The sequence below is a fragment of the Suricata suricatta genome, chromosome 7 (genome assembly GCF_006229205.1).
Source record: "Suricata suricatta isolate VVHF042 chromosome 7, meerkat_22Aug2017_6uvM2_HiC, whole genome shotgun sequence".
Taxonomy (NCBI): Eukaryota; Metazoa; Chordata; class Mammalia; order Carnivora; family Herpestidae; genus Suricata; species Suricata suricatta.
Window position 1 is genome coordinate 48697508 of NC_043706.1, and position 24730 is coordinate 48722237.

Sequence of the window (24730 nt, forward strand, 5' to 3'; positions counted from 1 at the left end):
AAGCAGGATGGTGGTTATGTAGGAGGGAAGCAAGGGTTGTGATTGGTGAAGGGTGGTGTGTGAGGGGGAGTCTGGAATGCTATTAATACTGTTTCTTTTCTTAAACATTTTTGTAATGTTTATTTATTTTGAGGGAGAGAGACAGAGAGAGAGAGACAGAGCGTGAGCAGGGGAGGGGCAGAGAGAGAGGGAGACACAGAGTCCGAAGCAGGCTCCAGGCTCTGAGCTCTCAGCACAGAGCCCGACATGGGGCTCGAATTCATGAACCATGAGATCATGACCTGAGCCAAAGTTCGATTCTTAACCGACTGAGCCACCCAGGTGCCCTAATGGTCTGTACCTTAAACAGAATTAATAATCAGTCTTTATAATAGTCTTTAAACTGCACATAAATGCACTCTCCTGTATGTATGTTCTATCTCACAGTGTAAGAAAAAAAGAACAATCTATGCTTATCAAAGTATCAAGGTATTCCGTAGATTTGAGAGACTGTCTTGGGTATTTCGAGAAAGGGTCCAGGAGTTAATATGACGGTTTCATGAACAACCTTGCAAAAGAAAATCTTTCCTAACAGTGGCAAGGAGTGGGCCGCTTTGGACTGAAATGTTCCGTGGGAGTTGGGCATTCTTTCATTTCTGTCACAAGGCTTTTCTGAGTGCTGAGACAGACGAAGATGCAGGCCTCGTCAGGACCAGGATTCTAGCTCCCAGGGAGCTGGACAAGCCTAGGCCCAGTTCAGTAGGTCTGTCTGCCTGCATGTCCTCCTCTGTAACTGGGAAGAATTACACTAGGTGCCCCCCAGCCTTTTCAAGAAAAGTATTGTGGTAAGGCAGGCATACCTAATAGCACTTTCTGCCTTACTTCTGCAAGGGCCACCGTGGCTATTACTCTAGTGACCCCTGCCTGTGTCGCAGGATTATTGAAGGTGCTTGAGAATGTTAAAGCTCTACGCCAACTCCCAGAACCGCCTGTCTTTTCCCACATCCGCCTCCCTGACCCCCTAACCAACAACACATGCTTCAAGGAAACAGCAAAAAAGCCAAACTGCTGACTCAGTGCACATGGGTGCTGTGGCTGGGAGGGTGCTTAGGTGACCTGGACGGAGAGACCGACCTCAGCTTCCCAAGGCAGCCCTCGCCGTGGTCCTTTGTCCACCAAGCCCCAAACTGCCAGACAGCATGTCTTAGCTGGGATTCCACTCGAGGACGCTGCCCATGCTGAGAAAACTCACAAGAAAGTAAAAAGTCAGAACATCAGTAGCTCGGTTCATGATGAAGAATTTGGCTGTTAATAACCTGAATCCTCAGGTTCACGAAATCTTGCAGGTGTTTTGTGGCCATGTTGCCCACAACCATTCTGTTTCCTTCTATGTTGGACTGACAGTTTAACTCTTGGAAAAGCTGAGTCCCTTTCTTTCTTTTTGTAATGTGGAACACTTTACAAATTTGCATGTCATGCTTACGCAGGGGCCATGCTGATCCCTGTATACTCCAATTTTAGTGTACACGCTGCCAAAGCCACACCAGTCCCTTTCCCGCGGTGGTCTTTTGGGCGGCACTCACTGCCCATGTTGGGTTGCTGTTAAGACTCATTTCTTTTAAGTTGCCGCTTTGGCTATTGAGTGTTGAAAGTGTCAGGAGCTCCTAAAAACCCACTTTTTTAGTGTCTTGGGAAACAGTGATTAAAAAGACACCCAAATTCCCTGAGTAGAGAAACATGTTTGCATCTAGTAACTCACTACTAACACAACTTAGAATGAATCTTACAATAAAATATGGCAAGAGGAAAAATATGGCAAGAGGAAAAAGGGAAATGATGCCTTCTTGTTTAACCTCTCCCCAGTGAGGTAGCTCCTGAATCCTCTGGTCTCCTACAGGTCCCACATAGGATGATTAAGGAGCAAATGCAAGCGCTGCTGGAAGTCAGAAGGAGGCCGAAGCGGTTTGCCAACATGCCAAAGACACGGCAGGACATGCATGCCCAGTGGGTTCCAGCACTAGAGAAATTCACATCCACATGGGCCGTGTTTCAGGTGGTGACAGGGAGGCAGCAAAGCAAACAAACGAACAAACAACAGCAATATTAACAACAGCAAACCCTGGGTGACTGACAAATGATTCAAACCCTCTGAGAACCCCTTCCAGGTCTCTGTCCATCCTGCTGTCTTCAGACAAAAGGAAAGCAATACTGGTAAAGTTAAATACCAGCATCCAGCTTGAGGAGCTCTATCTCTCCATTCTCTGCTTAGCACATGGAGCTCCAACCAATTTGGCTCCTCTGCACCTGCTCTGACAGATGGGGATGAGGCTGTGAATCTAGCTGGGGCTGGTCTCGGTTGATTCCTGTCGTTCTGTCTCCTTGAAACTTTCAACCAGTCTAAATTCTGTTTGAAATAAATCTTATGGTAACAGAATATGGGACATAGAAACTCCTGCTAACACTCCCTTTTTTTTTAAAGTGTGTATCTATTTTGAGAGAGACAAAGACAACACAAGTGGGGGAGGGGCAGAGAGAGAGAGAGAGAGATTGAGAATCACAAGCAAGCTTTGCACTGTCAGTGTGGAGCCCAGTGCAGGGCGGGAACTCACAAAAGCATGAGATCATAACCTGAGCTGAAGCCAAGAGTCACTTAACTGACTGAGCCTCCCAGGTACCCCAGCTAATGCCCTTTTTATGGTGATCCTATCCTACCCTCCCCATCCCCCCGCAACCCCAGTTAGCCAAAGCTGAAAGTTATCCTTTGATTTAGGCCTTTGATCCAGAAAAGGTCATCTCTGGTAGCCTCCAGAAAGCTGTTTCTAAGCAATGGTCATTTAAAATTCAGGTTGAACGGTCTTCTGGTGGTATTTTCTGCTGGGAGGGGCATGGTCAGAGGATAAGAGGGGAAAACTGTTGGTATATAACCAAGAATATGGATGAACAGCCACCCTTGGGCACCTGGATGGCTCAGTCAGTTGAATGTCCGACTCTTGATTTTGGTTCAGGTCATGATCTCAGGTGAGCCCCATGTTGGGCTCCAGACTCCTCGCAGAGCCTGCATAAGATTCTTTTTCTCTCTCTAAAAAAATAAAATAAAAAGGAAAAAAAGCCACCCTAGCTTCACTGAGAGAATGAACACTGAAAAAGCTGAGGGCTCAGATGTGGATCTGGCCCCCTTCATTTATGGCCCACCCTGCCAGGCATGGTGCCCAACTTTGTCCAATCCTCAGATGACAAGTGTGTGTCACTATCCCCATCTTTCTTTTTTATTTATTTTAAATGCTGTGGGTTTCTTTTTTTAATGTTTTTGTTTTAGAGAGAGACAGTGTGAGCAGGGGAGGGTCTGAGAGAGAAGAAGACACAGAATCAGAAGACGACAGGCTCCAGGCTCTAAGCTAGCTGTCAGCACAGAGCCTGACACAGGGCTCAAATAATGAACTGTGAGATCATGACCTGAGTGAAAGTTGGATGCTCAACTGACTCAGCCACTCAGGTGCCCCAATGTTTATTTTTGAGAGAGAGAGATACACAGAGTATGAGCAGGGGAGAGGCAGAGAGAGAGGGAAATATAGAATCTGAAGTGGGCTTTAGGCTCTGAGCTGTCAGCACAGAGCCCAACTCTGGGCTCGAACTCATGAACAGTGAGATCATGACCTGAGCAGAAGTCGGATGTTCAACTGACTGAGCCACCCAGGTGCCACACTATCCCCATCTTTCATAGGTAAGCCCCTCATTGGGCTCCACGGTGACAGTGCAGAGTTGGATTGGGATTCTCTCTCTGCCCTTCTCTTGCTTGCACTCACTCTCTCAAAATCAATAAGCTTAAAAAAAAACCCTTACAAACATACCTAGTGATGGAAACATCCAGACTACGAAGTTAAAAGAATTAAATAGTGTTTTAAAATAAAATACAATATGGTATTATAAGAATTGGACAGAGCCATACAGAATGAGCATATAAATATAAGCTTTTCTGAGCCCTGCCCCTTACGGCCCCACATTATAGGTTAAGGACCTAAACCAAGTCTTTTAATCCTTTTTCCTCGACCTCTAATGAATTTGGACAAAGATTAGAATAAACCACAGCTTGGTAATATAGAAGACCAAGTTTGTTTGTGCTTCAGAAAGTAAACTCAATTATTCTCATTGTTAAAAAAAATAAAAGTATATTGTCAAATCTGAAAGGAACAGGTACAATGGAAATATTTGTTCCTTTCATGTGAAATGAAGAGAACAAAAGAGCAGCATGTCCTGGATTTCACCCAAAATGCAGACATTCGCCAACAGCGACTGGGAGATCCAGAACCCGAGGTGTTGAACTCACCATAAATTCACACCCCAATCTTCAAGTCTGCTTTTTCTGCTGCTAATATTGACCATCATGTATGTCCTTAATTAAACAAACCTGGTTCACCAGCTAGGCTTCCTGCACAGGGCTTATTACATTGCATTGGGAACTGAAAGCCACCTATTGGGGCCCACAAACTTCACCTGTGTGCAGCTTCACTGAGATGCGCCATCGGATGCCCTCCCCACTCAGAGCCCCAGGGGCCCATGCCTAAGACAGGGTCGGGAGAAAGCAGCGGCAACAGCATCACAACCTTTACATAGTCAAGAGTGTGGACGTGGGTAAAAAAATATGCGCCAAGCCTTTTAGAAAGTGTGGAAGACCTCCTACTGAGTTACCCCTGGGTACCAATAAAAGCAAAGACCTAAGTTCACATATTAGCTCTGTTTCTCACTTGAAATAGTTTTTTAATGTCTCTGAGCCTCAGTTTCCTCATTTATACAATAAGACTAATAGTTCCTAATTCACGTGGATAATTATGAGGGAGAAATGAGATAATGTGTGCAAATTGCTGAACATAGTAAGGACTCAAAAAATGACAGGCGCGCACACATGTAGGCACACACGTCTTCTGTCTCCAGATTGCAGTAAGATTCATATGGGAGAAAAGAAGTAAAATTTGCTTCTGAAAGGAGAAGGCATTCTCCAGAAGTGTAATTTTGGACCAGCAGCATCAGCTTCACCTGGAGCTTTTTAGAAATGCAGACTGTAAGTCCCTGGTCAGAGCTACTGAATCAGAGTCTACATTTTACATAAGAGCCCTAGACGATCACTTGTATATTAAAATGAACTTTGAGAAGCCAGGCCTGGAGTGTAAACCTAACACAACCGCATCTGGGGCTCAGTGTGTGGCCCTAGCTCATTCTTCTCAGGAACTGTTGTGCAGACATAAATTACAGAAAATGAACCTTAAAAAAGTAGGGTGAGCAAATGGTGAAGTGCTGGAGTTGCGTGTGGCTAAGAATAGAGAAAAAGAAGGGCAGAGGGAGTTGGAATGATTGTAAGTGAATTTCCCAGGCTAAATACATTTCTGTCGACCCCCTTTGAAGAGATATAATGCTTCTTCAATCCCCAAGTTTAACCAAGTACCAGATGTATAGCTTTCTTCCAATCCTGGGACAGGTCTGGAAGAAATGTCACTGGCCTGAACTATCAAACAGGGAGTTGGTTCAGAATTTGATAATCTTCATTTCTTCCAGTTTTAATAGTCTTTCTGATCTTATTTCTCTTCTCTTGTCTTCATTCTTTGCCCTACACTCCCAACTGCTGAACACCCACCTTGAGAAAACAGGCAATCTTTTTGAGGTGAAATTCTACTGACAACATTAACAGCCTTTCTGGATAATTGGGGCAAAACACACAATTTTCTGTTATTTGAACAGTTAGGCAAAAGGCAGGCTTTTATTGAATTTTTAGGATAATGAAAGTTTTAAGGAGCTAATTTAAGAAGCTGCCAGTTTTAGCAGATGTTTTGGGCCAGAATTCAAGATGTCGATTCTGTCTGTTATTAAGAGAAATATTTGTAACATTTACTTTGGCTTCTCCAGTGGATCAAAATGACCTATATTCATTACAACCAGTAAATCAAAATGTATCACTGAGACAAAAACAAAACAAAACAATCAAAAAGACCCAAATTTCTCCTACATAACCCTGTATTCCCCTACAGAACTTAAATTTGCTAGACTGGAAAGATGTAGCATCAATTTATCCTTAAGCTGACAATGTTTCAGACAAAGAATATGTTAAAGTTGGAAAATAGCAATATTAACAGCATAACCTAGACTTTCAGTATGGCTTTAAAGTATAACTAAATATAGGCTCAAAATTACAGTCCATTTGTAATTGACTAGGAATTCTCTCTTCTATTTTCCTAACATGACCAATTAGCAAAATATTTAATTAGTTGATTTGACATGTTGGTTACTTGAATTTGACATGTTATCAAAAGGTAAGCCTCTTACATGGAATTAGCCCCTCCAAAAAACAGCTCAAGTATTTATCTGACACTTTTAATACACAAACAGCCAAATGATATTCCTGGGTGGGGCAGGGTGGGAGTTACTTCTGTAATAGGGTAGTTAGGGACCTCACATGATAAGCAATTTCTCCAAAGAGCCCTATATTTCAGAAACATATATTTCCTAAATATTTCAGAAACTGTATTTCCTTTCCATTAGGTTTTAGTGGGACTAATGGATTGACTTATGTTGCCAAAACTAACAAGAGGTCAACTTACACCCCCAAGGCTTATAAACTTCAGTGAAATATATATCTGAGCCAAGGAAGAGACATTCAGCTGCCCACCCGGTGATTGAGGCTGCTACAGGAATGAACAAAGTAGGGCACCCTCTGGCCTGTTGCTGTTTAAATATCAGGGCAAGTCCTACAAAAAAATATCAGGCCTTGACTAGGGAGAGATTCCTGTTTCTCAACTTAGCACAAACCCCCAGGGAAGCAGGACCTTGGAGGAAGACCCCCCCCAACCCCTCACCCCACCTCCGTGTCAGATTGGATTATATCTTCCAAACCTACGTAGAGTAGACCCTAGATGGAGGAGATTTACTCTGTCTGTTAGATACCACTGCACAGAGTGGGGGTCACCTGTGTTTTTTTCAACTGTGTACAGAAGTAGGAGATTTGCCTGAAGGGAAAAAGATCGATGGTTCAAAACTTGGTAAATGCTTCAACTCTACTTAAGTGTGTTATTTCCACCAATCAACTGAAACACCACTTGACTCTTACATACTTATTTCTTAAATTACGTTTACTGTGCAGTATGGGCTTGGGGGGGGCATTTTAATGTGTGACATGTATATCATACATAGGCAAGAAAGTCTCCAAAAGCTCTTGTCTAAATGTAAATTTGCTATCTCTTTTCCATGTACAGATCTACTCTGCATAAAAAATATTTTCCTTTTATTTGATATAGGCAAGTTTAAAATCCTAGGCATTAAATTAACCACAAAGTTAAAACAATTGCTGACTGTAAGCTGCAAATTTAACCACAAAATAGAACTGTCCAGCCAAACCCAAGAACAGCATGGAAGAAATTCACCACTAACCTTATCTCTTCTTGGCTCTTGTCTTGGAGTGCTGCAGAGAGATCAAGTGAGGGTTTATGGCCCTTTCCTTTCCCTTTGATGCTCCACCCAACTCAAGGGATTAGTCAACCAGCACTTCCAGTTTGTATGCACCTCTGGGGTTTCACTTTACATCCGTTGTTTGTGCATTTGAGAGTGCATCAAGTTGCCCAAGTAAGAAGAAAGTAAAATTCCACTGGTGCATTGAACAAATACTTACTGAGTACCGCTTTGTGCCAGTCTGTGCTTTAGGCCCTGGGTCTACAGTGGCGGGCATGAGAACCCCGATTCCTGCACTCATGGTGCTTACATTCTCGTTGGGAAAGACAGGCACTATAAATATATGAACAAGGAAATGTCGTGTGTTACAAATAATAGTAGCAACAATATGATTATAACTTGTGGATAAGTGACATCTATGACACAAATGTTATAAGGGACCAGAGGAAGGAATCAGGAATACTGTTATAAGATACCTGCACTGTCCAGTGGGCAGTATAGTGTTATTTGAAAGTGGTCTTTGCATAGTGGTAAATCTGTATTGCAGACTTTCTGAATGGCTTGCGCTGGGTCCCAGAATCATTAAGTGCTGCACCTTCTCTTGTGTCCAGACACTAGAGCCTCTACAACTAGCCCATATAGGGCTAGGCACTTTTACCTGTTGGTTTACATGCTGTGGCTTTAGTCAATGAGCCTCCTATTCCATGGGCTTGGGGTCAGCCCTGAACCCTCTACCATGCTGCTGTTTTAGAGAATGAACGATTTCTTGTGCCTGACCCTCTTACTCAATTACCAGAGTCTGGTGGCTCATGAAAATGGGGGTGGGGTGCCATGGGCTGAGACCTAAGGGTAGGAGCCTGGGCCAAAAAGGGACAGTGACAAAATGGGTAATGCCACCTGAGGCAGGACAGGGGAGGGGGGAAACTTGTTTTCAATATAGGAGGAGAACCGCACAATAGAAGGTCATGTAGCCCTGAGCAGGAAAGACACAGGAACCGGTCTTCCTTTGTCACAGCATGGCCTCTTCTATTTATTTTCTCTAATCCTCTCATTCAGAAGCCAACCTTTCCTTCTGGTTTTCTCAGAGCCAGGCTTGAGGGCCCCCTGGTGTTGAAGAATTAAAACTCACCAGTTACAAAAAGGCTTAAGGGCTACATATTACCAGGCAATGGCACTGCATAGTAAAATCACACTAAAATAATAGTACAAAACAGTGCGAATTTTCTGCCATCCCACAAAACTCAGTTGTGCAGACCCCTGGGCCTTATCAAGTCACTGTCTGCTTCCTACACATAAATTAATCTACACATGAGTATGACATGTTTCTTTGCCCTGAAGAGGCTAGGAGCAATCCAAAAGACCACCCTGATTTCTGACACCAAGTTGAAGGGTGCCCCCAAACCAGCCTAAGTTCCACAATGTGCCAGAAAAACTCATAGAACACGCTGAAAGCTATTATAGTCACAGCTGTGGTTTATTACAAGCACAGGATACAGATGAAAATCAGCCAGGGGAAGACATGCATAGGGCAGAATCCAGGAGGGTTCCAAACACAGAACTTCTGGATGTCCTCTTCCTGTGTAGTCATGGAGAGCGTTAACTCCTCCTGACAACCATGTGGGAGTACCGCCTTGAGTCCAGAATTTGGGGACAGGGTGGGGGGGTGAGTGGGTGGGGCGGGGGGGGAGGACTGGAGGGGTGGAGAACGCTCCATCATATGGGCACCACTGACTGCCCATATGGCTGATCACAAAGTTGAGCAGACACGTGACCCAAAGCCCCACCCTATACTGTATTGTTGGTGTGGCTCAAAGGCCTCACCCTTAATTATGTAGTTATTATCTGGCTGATCCAATTCCTCCAGGCAAATAGGCGTTCCCATCGGGCATGATATTCCAAGGGTTTAGACATCAAATCCCAGAAGCAAAGGGCAGACCTGTCTTTGGGTGACAGGTACTGTACTATACACTCCCCTGTTTTCCTCTTATTGGCTTTTGCTCTCAGAGACTGCCGGGAGCTGGTGCCTCCCCCTCAGAAGCAGCAGCCTGGCCCATCATTACTCCTCAGGCCAGTCTGGCACTGCACCTGCCACCAAGCCATTGCTCTTCCAGCAATTCTAACTATCACAGGGATGACAGAAGCCCACACTGTGGACATGGGAACACGGATAACCACCTTGATGCGTGCGCTTGATTCTCCTCTACTGAGGTACTTGCATTGATTAAGATAGGCATTAATGATCACCTCATGGCTGTTGTTTGCTTTTTTACATCTGGGCAAAAGCCCCTCCTGCAGTAAGAAATGAGTGTGTCCTCTCTAAGACTCTCATCAAAAACTTGCTTTTCCTTGTTTTTTTAATTCCTGAAATATCAGATACCCTAAAAGCAGCAACTCTTCCTTTTCCAAAATTACTTCAGCTGTTTACACATCTATCTCCCTGACTGCGTGGTGAATTTTTCCAGAGCAGGGGCTCTATTTTAGGGTTCTGCCTCCTGACACCCTCCCTGGCTTATAATTTGTACTCAATTAATATCTGAGCAATAAATCAACACATGTTTAAAGCAGTATTAATACAGTGGTATAACAAGTGTATATGTTCTTGGCATAAAATTATTAAGTAGAAAATGTAAACAGCAGAAAAATCGATTTTCATATGATTGCACTTATGTATACAAAAACTATTTGGGGGGGCCTCTGAGGTGCTGATGTTTTATTTCTTGATTTGAGTGGTGGTTACATCGAAATGTTCACGTTGTGGCAATTCATTACACTATAAAATCAGGATATACTTACCTTAGTGTGTGTGTTATACTTTAATTAATAAGTGTACTTAAAAATAGGGGCGCCTGGGTGGCTCAGTTGGTTAAGCGTCCAACTCTTGGTTTCAGCACAGGTCATGATCTCACGGTTCATGAGTTTAAGCCCCTCATTGGGCTCTGTGCTGATAGCATAGGGCCTGCTTGGAATTCTCTCTCTCCCTCTCTCTCTCCCTCTCTCTCTCTACCCCTCCCCTGCTCACTCTCTCTCTCTCTCTCAAAATAAATAAACTTTAAAAAAGGGTTTACTTAAAAAAATGGACTATTAATAAACAGTACTTTTAGTTCTGAAGTGCAAAAAGTCAGCAGCCTACAAATAACCATTTGGGTAGTAAGAAGATACAAGTAATATATATTTATATTTTCTTATGCATGCATCGAATACAACTAGAGGGATATAAAACATGATAACTGTGTTTGCCTATGCGGAACAGAAATGGGTAGCTCAGGGACAGGGCTGAAAAGAACACTTACAACTCTATACCTTGTTATATTTTTTGATTTTTGAACCATGGGAATGCATTATATAGTCCAAACAATTAAATTAAAAAAAATTCTAGCGACAGGGCAATGATTTATAAATTCTTTATTTTGGCTAATATGACTGCCTTCATTACTACCACAGACTTCTTATAGCATTATTCACTAGATAGTCTGTTGTTATTAAACACTAAACATTTGGAAGATTGGAGGGCATTTAGAATAAATGATAAGGAGAGGAGAAAAGAAGCTCAAGGGAGAACTTGACATCCTGCCCATCCTTGCTTATCAGGAAATGAGTAACCACATCAGATCTAACTTAATGTCAGCCTCTCCAAAAAAGGTGTTCAGAGAAAGGTCACGTAACAATTATTCACTGGACCAAATTAACAAAAAAGAAAGTCCATGTATCTAAAAGACATCTTGACATGAAAGACCCAACTGAAGAACAATTATACATAGCACCATGACAGAGCTGGGGTGGCAGCGGCCCAGCATCAGTGAAGATGCTACTGCGGACACAGCAATCTCTATGGGCTAGCTCACACTCACAGGTGGAGGGGACAGCTTAGGGCATAAAGATGTTGTAGACAGTCCTCACGTAGATGTCATCTGGAGGAGGCTTCTTCTTGCTGCCAGGTTCAAGGAATTTCTTAATTGTAGGGATATTACTGATTTTCACTGTGAACTCCTGACAAAGGAAAACACAACGGTTCAAGGTTAACAGCAAAGGTAATAAGTTACTGTGAAAATACAGTTGTGCAAAACGGCCCATGAACATTTTTGCAACACATATTTGTGACAGGAACCGAAGCAGAAATGTTGGTGTGACTGTTTACAACATCTGCCCACAATGGCTGGGGTCTAGCCCGGGCTTCATCCCTGCAAACCTCACAGTTAAGACCAAGATATGAATTCTTGGCAGATATAGAAAAATAAAAAAGATACTTAGATTAGGATTATAATGCTTGCTTAAAGAGAAAAAGGGAAAAATCAGTAACTTAAATATACTAATCTACTCAGAGAAAATGCATGAGTCATTTGAATAAAAGTATTTTAAACAGTCATCATATGGCACAATTGAAATTCAGCTTCTTTGGGCTTTTTTACTCCTATTAGCAAATGAATCCTCTTTCCGGCTATAAGTGAGAGATGGCCAGTCACATTTTTTATGGCCTAGGGCTCAGACACCAATACCAGATATTTATGGAAATCATATTTTCCATTCAAATAGTCAAATCTTACCAATTCTCAGTAATTGAGAAGAAAAGTCTATTCAATCTGGTAAAAATTTTGAACCATATGAAGAAGTGCATATCCACCATATATAATTATTCTAAAAAAATTTCTTGGGGTGCCTGGGTGGCTCAGTCGGTTAAGCCTCCGACTTCGGCTCAGGTCAGATCTCACATTCGTGGATTCGAGCCCCGCGTCGGGCTCTGTGCTGACAGCTAGCTCAGAGCCTGGAGCCTGCATCCAGTTCTGTGTCTCCCTCTCTCTCTGCCCCTCCCCCTCTCATGCTCTGTCTCTTTCTGTATCAAAAATAAATAAAACATCAAAAAAAATTTTTTTTTAATTTCTTAAAGAGGTCATTTATTCAAAAAGCTACTATTTATTAAAAGTCTATAATATACAAAGCATAGCCTTAAGCATGCACACAGATATATAAACATACATACCTATTTCACTGCTATTAACAAAAGCTAATAATTATGTCAATTAAAGCTATGTAAATGACAATTTTCTTTTTATTACTTATTTTAACTATATCATCTAATTTCAAGTACTATATTAACATTTAGGATCTTGTTTTATAGGATTTATCATTTAAAGATTTACCTGAGGTTCATATTTGTAACATATAATAATTATTTTTATTTATCTGAGGTTCATATTTGTAACATATAATAAAACTTTTGTGGTATCTGACTTTTTTTAAATGCCCTTTAATCAATGCAGGAAGGACCCTCATTTCAACTTAGATCTGGTGTTAGATTCTAAAGTCCTTTAATACCAAGGGGCATTTGGGTGGCTCAATTGGTTAAGTGTCCAAATTCAGCTCAGATCGGGAGCCTGCTTCAGATTCTGTGTCTCCTTTTCTCTCTGTCTCTCCCCTGCTCATGCTCCATCTCTCTCTCTCTCTCTCTCAAAAAATAAAATAAACACAAAAAAAATTAAAGTCCTTTAATATTGATGCTTGATATCATCAGAGAAGATTAAAATTATATTTAGGTACAGCCACTATGGAAAACAGTATGGAGGTTCCTCAAAAAAATAAAAATAGAAATACCATACAATCCAGTAATTTCACTACTATTTACCCAAAGAAAATGAAAACACTAATTTGAAAAGATACACACACTCCTGTGTTTACTGTGGTATTCTTTACAATAGTCAGATTATGGAAGCAGCCTAAGTGCCCATCCACAGATGAATGGATAAGGAAGACATGGATATATAAGATGTGGGTTTATATATACAATGGAACACTACTTGGCCGTAAAAAAGAATGAAGTTTTGCCACTTGTGACAACACGGACGGATTTGGAAGGTATTATGCTCAGTGAAATAAGTCAGAAAAAGACAAGTATCATATGATTTTACCTATACATGGGATCTAAAAAACAAAACAAACAGAAACAGACACATAAATACAGAGAACGAACTGGCGGATGCCAGAAGGAAGAGGGCAGGGGCGAGATGGGGGGTGGAGTGGAGATAAAGGCTTCTAGTTATGGAATAAATAAATCATGGAAATTGAAGGTACAACACAGGCAAGATTGTCCATGACACTGTTACAGCGTTGTATGGGGACAGATGGGAGCTACACTTGTTGTGTTTCTGAGAATGGGAGACACATCCTGATGCAGAGGCTGTTTTTGGTGTTGACCCTGAAGCCCTCCTGTCAGTATATATACATTACAGACAGATGAGGAACGCCTCATCCCTGCGATTACCCGCAAGGCAAGTTTGTTAGCAAACTGTGTATGCAATTTGTTTTAAGAGCATAGTTATGGGACAAAATTAAGATAAAACTGCTTTCACAGGTACATGATCTTTCAGTGCGGGAGATCTGGGGACCAGAAAAATCATTTCAAGTCTCTACTTTCATTTCATTTTACTAACTAGAATCTAAAAAAGGACACATGCACCCCTAGCCAACCAACTGTCAGACACTGAAGGAAGGAAGGCCTAAGAGTTCTGGACCAATCTCCCAAAACGGGGTTTCACTTACCTGGAGGTGAGGAAATGCAGACAGGATATTGGGGATTTTCTCTTCTAGAGCCAAAATGGTTTGGAGTAGAATCACATCTGCAAGGCTCAGCTGGTTACCAACGAGAAACCTTTGCCCATGTTCCCTTAAAACCTGCAGGATATAAGTGTTTTGCATTGTTGACAATGCTTTACACAGGGAAACTGATGAAACTGTTGAATCAGAGCAGTATCTCTGCATATCTTATAGGTAATATCAAGAGGAGGCTCCCCATACCAGAGAGAGAGAACACACACAGGGTGTAGAAACAGAAGTACCATTAAATACCTGCTTTATATCAAACACTGGCAGGGGAAAGAAAATCTGAATTTTAGATTTAGCATCCAGTGCTTTAAAAGGATACACCTATTCCATAAATGTATCTACAGAAATGACTAGAGATGACGGATTCAGGAGGCTGGGGAATGTCAGCAACAGGTCCCCTCCAAGGACTCTATTCTCATTTGCTGGCTCTGTGTTTCTACAAACATGGGGACCCACAATCATCAACTAGACACAACCATAAAAAAAAAAAAAAGGCAGGCTTCCAGGGCGCCTGAATGGATTAGTTGGTTAAGCATCCGACTTTGGTTCAGATCATGATCTCACAGTTCATGAGTTCGAGCCTCACATCAGGCTCTGTGCGTCAGCTGTCAAGCTCCTAGCCTGGAGTCTAGTTTGGATTCTGTCTCTCTCTCTTTGTCCCTTCCTCACTTGCATTCTGTCTCTGTCTCTCAAAAATAAACATTGAAAAAAAAATTTTTTTTTAAAAGCAAGCTTCCTTTCTTATTTTCCAAGACAGAGTAAACTAAGAGCACAAGTGCTCATCCTGACTCCTGTTGTGAAGGCAGCATGTCGCTTCAGAGATTCACAGGGATAGATGATGACCAGGAGGAAGTAAGAAACAGTGGTAGAAAAGGGGGGGGATCTCCTTTGTAGTGAACTCTTGGATGCCCACAAGTGAGTATGAATATGTGCGAGGGGTGTGTGTGTGTGTGTGTGTGTGTGTGTGTGTGTGTGTGTCTGACAGGCGCTCTACATACAACTCCAAATCAAATATAGCTCCTGCAGCCAGAATGGGAGAGCAAGGGAATGCAGAGTTGCAAGCAGAGGCCGGGTTCCCAATCCCGGCTCCCCACGTTAGGCATGTCCCTCAATCTCTCTGTGCTTCCATTCCATTATGTGTAAAAAACAATAAAAGTTTAAAAGATAAAGCTAAAAATTTTTAGCTTATGTGTTGGGAGGAGCCCTGACTTCGTCCAGGCAATAGGAATATAAGAACCAGCAGTGACCTTTCACCAAGGCACCTCTTCCTCTCTGGTCACAAGCATTTCTATATTATCATAATTTACATTTGCAAAGTGTCTGTGAGTGAGAGACCATGAAACCAAGCGACTGAAAAACCCACAGAATACCTCTCCTTCTTATATCTAATTCCACGAAATTGGCCAGAGATTTGCCAATTGCATACGTTTATGCTCTCTTCTTTTTTTTTTAACTGAAACATTTAAAACAATTGCTCTTAGGGCGCCTGGGTGGCTTAGTCGGTTGGGCTTCCGACTTTGGCTCAGGTCATGATCTCATGGGTTGTGGGTTCGAGCTCCGCATTGGTGGGCTCTGTCCTGACAGCTCAGAGCCTGGAGCCTGTTTTTGATTCTGTGTCTGCCTCTCTCTCTGCCCCTCCCCAGCTCACGCTCTGTCTCTCTCAAATATAAATAAACGTTAAAAAAAATTGTTTTAAACAATTGGTCTTAGTTGAGAAAAAGAGGAGTCTGAAGCTCAGAAAAGCAGTTATATTAATAAGATGAGGAAAATAACCCAACGGGAAGCAAAGAGAGCACAGGGGAGAGACATAAAACAGTAGTGATCTTCTCATCACACCACACTGTCAGGATGTTGACATACATGGCCCCTCCCCAAATGTCTGCGGGATGAAAGAAGGCAGGAATTAGGTAGTTTCTGCTTTTCTGCATCTCACACAGGGTGGGCACTGGTGAACAATAATGCGCACATGTGGTGAACCCCATGTTTTTCCCAGATTTCCAGATAACATGGTCCAAGTGGAGCCTGAGGGGCTTCAAGACACCCTGGCTTTGCTCTCAGGAACCCACAAGGTTAGTGCAGCGGGCTCCGCTTTCCACTGCCCAGAGCAGCGCGGGGGGTCAGGGACAGCTCCCTTGTACTCTGGCCAGGCCGTGTTCGTGGGCTGCTCCGCCACCTACCTTTTCAAACACAGGAAAGTATCTAATTATAGCCTTCTGGGCCATGTTAACCACTTCCTTTTGTTGGTCATCTGGTTTTAGGAAAGGATGCATGATAATCAGTTCCAGCAGATCTAGCGTCCCCTCCACGTACATGTCAATCCTGAAAACAACACAACAAAACAGTTTCCTTAGTTTCCCCTTCTGTCAACTCATCAGCTTCCACAACTAAGAATTCAGAGTGTCTTCTCGTAAGGCTCTGGCGATCTAAGGACCCAAGAGCATGTATCTATACCTGGCTCAAGAGCAAAGATGCAAAGCCAATCTTAGTTGTAATTTGGAGCAATCTGTCACAGATCAGAAAGCATATAGTCATGACATCCCCCTCTCTGGGGCCCCTGATCGTCTACCCTTACTCCAGGACCCACGCTTGGTGTGGGCAGAATTTCACATTTAGAAAAATAGTGGCTATCACTTATGGAATGCTGGGTGTGTACCAGGCACGGTGCTAAACACTCTCTACCCAATATTTCATTGATTCCAATGAAATTATCAAGTACATTCTATGAATATATTGTACAGGACACGCAGCAGGACTGTGGAACTCAGCACTTTGCCCTGGATCACGCATCTTAGTAAGTACAACCACCAGACTCTGAATTCAAAAATATAATCCAAATTATAACCAAGGCAGTTTCCCTGGCCTTGAATGTCACAGCAGCCTCCTGTTCTTAATACTCAGTGATAATAAATTTGCAAGAAAGGTAAAAAGTATTTCAAGATGTTGAAACCTGAAACGATCACACCCCAAATAGAGGATCCAGTCTCTGAACTCAGTTCTTGTCTATTATTTTACCCAGACTCTCTGTACTGATTTTCCACCTGGTTTTTGTTCCCGGTTTAGTCTAAGGACACAAGACATAGAGGAGATGGGGCGTGCTGTAGAGACAGCTCATCGGCTAAGGTGTCGGTGAGTGACAAGCGAGAACGCTCGAGAGGGCCACAGTACAAGGTTCTCTCCTTGAGGTCCTTGCCGAACAGGTGGTGCTTCTCCGCTATGTAGTGGAGGATGCTGCGGGTCTGCACCAACTTCATCCCATCGATTTCAACCATCGGCACTTGCTGGAACAGCAGGTGGTTACCTGAGAATGGAAGCCCAGAGTGAGGACTGATCTCTTCCCTGTCCCCCAACCCCTGAACATGACCTACTGAAATGACAAAGGACAGTGGGGCCAGAGCCTCGGGAACAGTATAAAGCTCCCTGATGGCAGATGACCTCAACTTCATTCAGGGTAGCAGATTTAACCACCAAAGAAGCCTGAAAACAAGCCCTGTTAGAGACCTTTTTTTTCATGCTCACACCAGGAAAAATACCCACTCACTGTGACAAGGGTCAGGGAAGAACATGGTGAAAATATTTCTTCAGAGCTGCGCTGGCCAACCCAGTCGGTAGCCAGGAGCTGTGTGTCTAGTTAAACCTACATTTAAATTAATCAAAATTTTGCCAAATTTAGAATTCCATTCCTCAAGCATGGCACACACATTTCAAGTGCTTAGTGGGCATGTATGGCTAGCGGCTATGACATCGGACTGGGAACAGAACATTTCCAGGGTGCCTGGGTGGCTCAGTTGGTTAAGCATCCGACTTCAGCTCAGGTCATGATCTCGCAGTCCATGGGTTCGGGCCCTACACTGGGCTCTGTGCTGATGGCTTGGAGCCTGGAGCCTGCTTCAGATTCTGTCTCCCCTCTCTCTGCCCCTCCCCTGCTTGGACTCTGTCTCTCTCTCTCTCTCAAAAATAAATAAAACATTTTAAAAAATAAAAGAACATTTCCATCACTATAGAATGTTCTACTGATTGCACTGCTTCAGACAATCTGATCATAAAACCTAAGTCACCAACTGACACTCGTGTACTCACTGGGCTTTCTCTTCCACAGCCACAGACCACCAAGTCTGCTGTCACGGATCAAAAACCAACCCCATTGCTTGTCAAACCTGTGTCAGACACTTCCACATACTAAGCCCTGGGGAGAGATGCAAATGTAGGATAAAGCCTCGGCCTCGAGGGGCTCAAGAACTGGGGGTACATGAGCGTCTGGGGGAAATGAGTATTCAACACATGCCTAGTGACATGAGGCCAGTGTCACACAGGAAGGATGACATTACAGTTGGTCCCTCTCGGGGGAGCCTTCATTGGGTCTGGAGACCCTGCTGCTGGCTGGAATGGAGGCTACTTAAAGAGTCACTAGGTATTCCTCATGGAGCCTGGGTGTGGGGAGAGTGGGGGTGATCAGGAGTCAAAGCGGGGCGGGCTTTCATTGAATTCATTTCTGTTTAGTGTTCACTGCAAACATGTGGCCCGGTGTAAATGGGGACTTCTGTCTGCATACTCAAGCAGGCACTGATGGCTTAGACAATTTGGAGAGAGCAAGATGGGGGAGATGAAGAGGGAAGGGATGAAGAGAGGAAAAAAAGGGGGAGAAGAGATCAGAGGAAGGCAGGCAGAGGAGAAATGGATGGAGAAGGGCTGTTTACCTGACGGTTCACTCCCTTTAGCTCAGAGGAAAGCAAGTACACCTGTTTCTATCCCCTGGTGTTAGGACACTGTTCTGAGAGTTCAGTGTCAGCAGCATCTTTGACCTTCCCCATAAATATCGGTTCTTAAAAGAAAAATCACCGTTACCAAACAGTTGTTTCATTTCCATACTCACCATCCTGCAACTTCTGTAACTGTTCTTTTGTTTCTAAGAATTCTTCATCAAACTAAAAAAAAAAAAAAAGATACCCCCCATGAAGGCACAGATCATTACAGGATCAGGACTGAAAATACAAAGCGAAACTGTCTCGGAGGCAGAAAGAGCACACTTAGCACCCACATCTTGGGTTCCCTGTATCACTCACAGGAACGGGGATTCCTGGGAGAAAAGGGGGATGCTGGTATATGAGAAAGCAAGGAAGAGCTCCAAGACCAATGAGATACGGCAAAGGCAAAGGTGCAGAACCCTGCCTGAAGGGGAGTCCTTAGTCAAATTAGGGACAATTCAAGCATCAGAAGAGTAATGTCACTTAGGGATCATCACACGCTCCAAACCAAAACATCCCTGTGTCCTTAAGTGATGATATTCAACAAGGCAGAAGGAAAAGCTCTTTTTTTTTTTTACAGAAGAATTAGCGCTAATGATAAAATTAGAAGATCACCAATTTATAGCCTACAATGTAACAACTGATTCTGAAAAGGAACAGAATGGATGCTGAAATCACTGAGTTACAGGGCACAGAATATTCAAACAGCCTTCAAGTATCAGCCCACAAGTTAATTATGACAAAGGAAAAATGCATCTTGGTGGTGGAAAGATTTGGAGATCACACCTTTTATCTAACCAAGTGGTCAAACTTAGCTCCCCATTGGAGGACACTGAGATGTCGTGTGCTTCCTGCTGTGACACAGTGAGAAGGACACAATGACATTGTAAAAACACTGCCAGACCTAACTACAAGGTGAAAATCAGGCAAATTCAGGACAGGGGGCACTCTGTAATAAAAATGGCTGAGACTCTTCCAAACCTACAGAAAAGCTGTTCTTTTTGTTTTGCTTGTGTTTAAGGCTCTCCTGGGTGTGCAAGGTCTGAGAACAACAGTTTGAGGGATTTGCCTCTGCCATTCCCACTCTGTGGTCTTTACCACTTATCTGGCTCTCCTTTTCTAGACTTCCATTCAGTCACTTCCCAACTGCAAGTGTGAGCTCCAATCTCCAAGGACAAATCGTTATTTAAAAGAGATTGGACTTTAGCCAGGTAGCCCTTCTCTGATAAGTCTTCTATATGGAATTTGGTTTCCAAGTCGTGTGGGAGTTCATGAGTCAGTTTTTCCTTTACACATGTCCCTCCACACTGGTTGGAAGAGTGGGCTCGGACCGCTGGGCTAATTCCTCTACCTCACCCACCTGCCTGCTTTGACTGGTCTAGGGGAGGTGGGTCACATGACCCACATTCTTTTTTTTTTTGTCGCACTTACTTAGGGTTGGTTTTCTACTGCTGTCACCAAGAATCTTGACTTATATGTAGGAGAGTAGGAGGCATGAGGTAGAATGAGGATTGGAAAGAGAGATGATTTGAGAAAGGATTGTATTAAATGCACAAATAAGATATCCATTGCAAACCTATTCAATAAGCCAGAACTGCAAACTCAGAAGCATGTAGGGAAAAGAGAGGTGACATCAATAAGCCAACCAGGCTCAGGTCATAGGATGAAGAATTTTTTTTCACTGTCTTAACACCATAAAAAAATATATCCTGAGACAATGGGGGAGAAATGGGGTCTCTGATGAACTAGAAAGTCCATCTATGGTAGAAGTCCTTCCTTAGTCAGATTGAGTAATTACTGCCCTCTGCAAATGAGGGCCAGTATCATCAGATCTTCAAATTTCTCAAGAGAAGTCAGAAGTCAGAATTTGTATACAAAAATGATTATCAACTCATTTAGAAAACTGTAAAACACTGTATGGTGAGTTATAATGACATGCACATAAACGAAAACTAAAACCAACCAAACAACACAAAACTGCAAACTCAACAACCCTCATTTGCCATCTTTGGAGGTTACTAGGGTAATGCTTAATTATCCTGGAAATCAATAAAAAGTCTATATCACACATTTACCTTACCCTTCTCATAGGGGCTATCGTTCAAGGTCATTAAATAGTTAAGTGAAAAATTACTCTTCAGAAGAGAAACACCATTAATTCAGATAAAATGACAAACAGAAATAGATAAACCACCATTTTGTAATCCCTAGGAATGGTGATGAAAATAGCTGCTAAAATCCCTAGTTGAGAAGGTGATGGGGGAAACCTTATGCAGGGATCCAGACTGACTTCACCAGAACACAATGATGAAGCCCAGCGCTGCTGAAAAGGAGACAGTCAGACATCATGCATCCCTTGATGTCATATAATAAAAATATGTACCCAGTATCCCTGTATCCCTATGATGGAGTCTGGTAGGGAAAAAAACAAGATTTAGAGATAGAAAAAAAGGAGCTTGGATTTGATCCTATCTCTGGGTCCAACTAGCAGCTTACAGGAAATACAGAGAATAAAAGAATATGTTAAAACGAGGGTAAGTCCATCAAATCAAGAAGGGGGGAAATTCTACAGGGCAGTTTCTTCCACAAATAAATGGCACTAAAAACAGATGCAGACACTTAGCACTCAGCTGTTGGTTGCTAATACCATTTGCTAATAAAAGGGACCAGGGCTCCTTGGAAAAATACCAGATTCTAAGTCCAGGGCACAGGAAATGCAAGATGAGCCCGGAGCGTCTTGTAGTGTCAGAAAGTAAGAAAGAGCTGAAGGGAAAAAAAGAAAAGGGAGAAAGGAGCCATGTGCACAGGTGTGACGCAGAAGCCAACCTGAAAGAGGTAATGTAGCTAAAGTGGGACAATTAGAGCAAGAAAGCATTACTGGATGATAAGCCAAAGCATAAAATAAATACTATATACTTAAGTCCACACTGATATAAATAAATGATTGAATACATAAATGGACAAGAAAAAAATCAAATCTCCCTATGTAAGATTTCTAAACACAGATGCTGCCTCCTCCAGGAGGTAGAGTTTAATTCCCATCCTTTTGAGCGTGGGTTGAACTTAATGATTTTATTTCCAAACAATAAAGGGAACAAAAGCCCTTTTATAATGAAGAAATCTGGCAGACATTGCCTTAGCCAAGTGATCAAGACTAACAGCACCAGTGATAACTCCTGTTAATAGCAACCCTAATATGATGCAATGAAAAGGGCACTTGACCTCTGTGCTGTTCTTCCCCTAAACCCCAAGCCCCAGTCCAGTCATGAGAAAACATCAAACAAACCCAAACTATGGAGAATTCCACAAACACCTGATCAATACTTTTCAAAACTGTCAAGATCGTGAAATAAAAGACTGAGAAACTGTCACAGATTGAGAGAGACTAAGGGAACATAGTGACTAAGTATAATGTGGGATCCTGGAAGAGAAAGGATGTTATTGGCAAAACTAATTAAATTCAAATAATCTGTAGGTTAGTCATATGCCATTGTTAATTTCTTAGTTTTGACATGATTATGTAAGATTTCATCAGGAGAGACTGAGTGGCTGTACAGAACACTCTACTGTCTTTATAAATTTGCTGTACATTTAAAATTATTCCCAAATCTAAAGCGTATTTTTAAACAATGCAGAGGAAACTGTTACAGATTATACAAATCCTCAAAGAAATCTAAGCAAATGTGATGTGTGGGCATGATATAAACCCAGACTGGAATAAACTTACTATAAAAAGACCTGTTTGAGGCAATCAGACTGTTAAGATATTGGTAAGGAACTGCTAGTTTTGTTGGGTGAGATTATGGTATTATGGCTTTGTTTTAAAATCCTTACCTTTTAGAGATAAAACTACAATACTCTAACAAAACAAATTGGAGGAGATACGTGAAATAAGATTAGCACAAAGCAAATCACTGTTGAAAATGGGTGAGGGAAATTTATGCCAATGATTCCCCAACCTTCCTAACCCACTAGAACATTTCCATAAATAAAACACTGAAAAAGCAGAATAAAAAGGAAAGACAAAACCACTGTGGACCAATGCCTACACATATGCAGAGGCCACTGAAGTGAAGAGGAAATTTACCTACAGCTTGTATAATTAAGAAAAGTTGTAACTGGCAAATTTCAGGGTCATTCCTTTTCTCCTTATTAATACTTCTTGGTGACAGATCAGAATCCACGATTAAGTAAAAGTGGAAAGTAAAACAGAATTCCATTTACCACATTCCATTTATAAAGGAAAAAACCCTTGCAAGGAAGGAATTTTCTGACTCAACAAAGCATGTCTGGTTGACATGCTTGGGGAGCGCGGGGGGGGGGGGGGGGAAGGAAGAAGAGGGCTAGAACAGGACTCCGGCGTTTATGTTTTCCAAAGTCTCAAAGTTGTCCGACAAATCTGTAATGAAACAGCATATAGGGTACCTCGACTCCAGCGGCAGCTAAAACCCATCTTACGGACTCCATCCGGCCTCTTCCGTTAGGATAGTGGAGCTTGGGCTTTGTGGCCATGATGGCCTTTCAGAAAAGGCTTTCTGAAAAAAACAAATATACGCAGCTCCTCGCACACCTGCAGTCTAATTTCATGTCTTCAACCCAGTGCTCGAGGGCTAAATGAATATTCAGATTTTCAAATATTAAAAGAAACAACCACCCTGGCTTCCATACCATTTCTATTTATGATTTCTTATTCTGGATCTTGGGAAGCTGGGGCCGTTTGTTGTAAAGACGTCTATGCCAGACGCACGGTACTTCACCGTTTCAGAACATCATATACTTTGCTCTTGAAAATCTTAAAATGTTCAAATTCGGTCCGGTGAGGCAAGACACGGAGGACCGCGGAGAATAAATTATGCACCCTTTGGAACCCTTGCAAGAATTCATGTTTTCACATGCATCGCCACATGTGATTATCACAGATACTGAGAGACAGACCAGTCGAGCACTACTATTGTCTGCAAAATGTGCGTCCGTCGTCCCGCCAGCGGTAGCTTCCCCGGGGTCCCGCACATCCCCCGCGACAGCAGGGAGGTGAGCCTCCGGACTCCGGAATGCGCCCAGGCCACGGACTCGGCCCCCCGAGACTACAGACGCCCGTGCTTCTCCAGACCCCGCTCAGCCCACGCCGGCCCGGGCTTCAGGAAGATCCGAGCTAGCCTTCCACGGAACCCAGTGGGTTCGGATTCCGCAGAGCGGGTTAAGAAAAATACGCACACTGAGCCAAGAATGACCCCAGCCCAGCCAGGGGGCCCACGTCTGCCCAGACGGAGGCGGAGGCGCCAAAGGACCGTAGGGAGGGAGACGAGGGGGACTGAACGGGAGTTGGGGGAGAGCTGGGACGCACAGTGGAGGAAGAGGCGAAGGGCCGGGGAGTGGGCGGTGGGAGCAGCAGGAGGGAGACAGACCTGGAGTCCGCTAGGAGTCCCCGGAGCCTCACAAAGCGCTCTGCCAGCTGTCTGCAGCGAGACGGGACCAGCTGGCCGCGAGAAGGAGCTGTAGTGAGGGAGGCTCCGGGAAGAGTCACTACCAATAGAGACGGCAGTATTTAGCATGCCCCACCCATCTGCAAGGCATTCTGGATAATATGAGAATAGCTAGAATTCAAACCACTTTCAGTCAATTGTAGCACTTTTGAGGAATGAAATGGCCTTTGGAGTGTTGATTAGATCAGGACTTTAGTTAAAAAGCCCTTTTAGAGATCCGTTAGGGCTAGGATAATTCGACATATGCGTAAAGTCAAAAATCTGCTTAGGTTTATATAGCTCATGCGCGCCCCTAGTGCCTCGGATGTGAGGGCGATCTGGCTGCGACATCTGTCACCCCATTGATCGCCAGGGTTGATTCGGCTGATCTGGCTGGCTAGGCGGGTGTCCCCTTCCTCCCTCACCGCTCCATGTGCGTCCCTCCCGAAGCTGCGCGCTCGGTCGAAGAGGACGACCATCCCCGATAGAGGAGGACCGTTCTTCGGTCAAGGGTATACGAGT

General features: G+C 43.2%; 1 protein-coding gene and 1 pseudogene across 1 annotated transcript; both read right to left on the reverse strand.

The window, feature by feature from the left end:
- Window positions 1-1421: 1421 nt before the first annotated feature.
- On the reverse strand, window positions 1422-1520 carry LOC115297304 (annotated as a pseudogene).
- Window positions 1521-10795: 9275 nt separating this feature from the next.
- On the reverse strand, window positions 10796-24260 carry LOC115295851 (glutathione S-transferase A4). The gene is made up of 7 exons (XM_029944137.1): window positions 24152-24260; window positions 23172-23281; window positions 18875-18926; window positions 17170-17302; window positions 16182-16323; window positions 13942-14073; window positions 10796-11397 (listed from the first exon to the last, which is right to left on the reverse strand). The coding sequence occupies exons 2-7, from the start codon at window positions 23256-23258 to the stop codon at window positions 11275-11277; spliced, it is 669 nt and encodes a 222-aa protein (XP_029799997.1). The 5' UTR covers window positions 23259-23281; window positions 24152-24260; the 3' UTR covers window positions 10796-11274.
- Between the last annotated feature and the right edge of the window lie 470 nt (window positions 24261-24730).

Excerpts from the sequence above, each read along its gene's own strand:
- LOC115295851 (XM_029944137.1), bottom strand. The coding sequence starts at position 23,258 with ATGGCCACAAAGCCCAAGCTCCACTATCCTAACGGAAGAGGCCGGATG. Across the intron at positions 18,927-23,171 it reads TAGCTGCCGCTGGAGTCGAG|TTTGATGAAGAATTCTTAGA; the intron begins GTACCCTATATG and ends TTTTTTTTTTAG. Across the intron at positions 16,324-17,169 it reads GACCTCAAGGAGAGAACCTT|GATTGACATGTACGTGGAGG; the intron begins GTACTGTGGCCC and ends TGTTGTTTTCAG.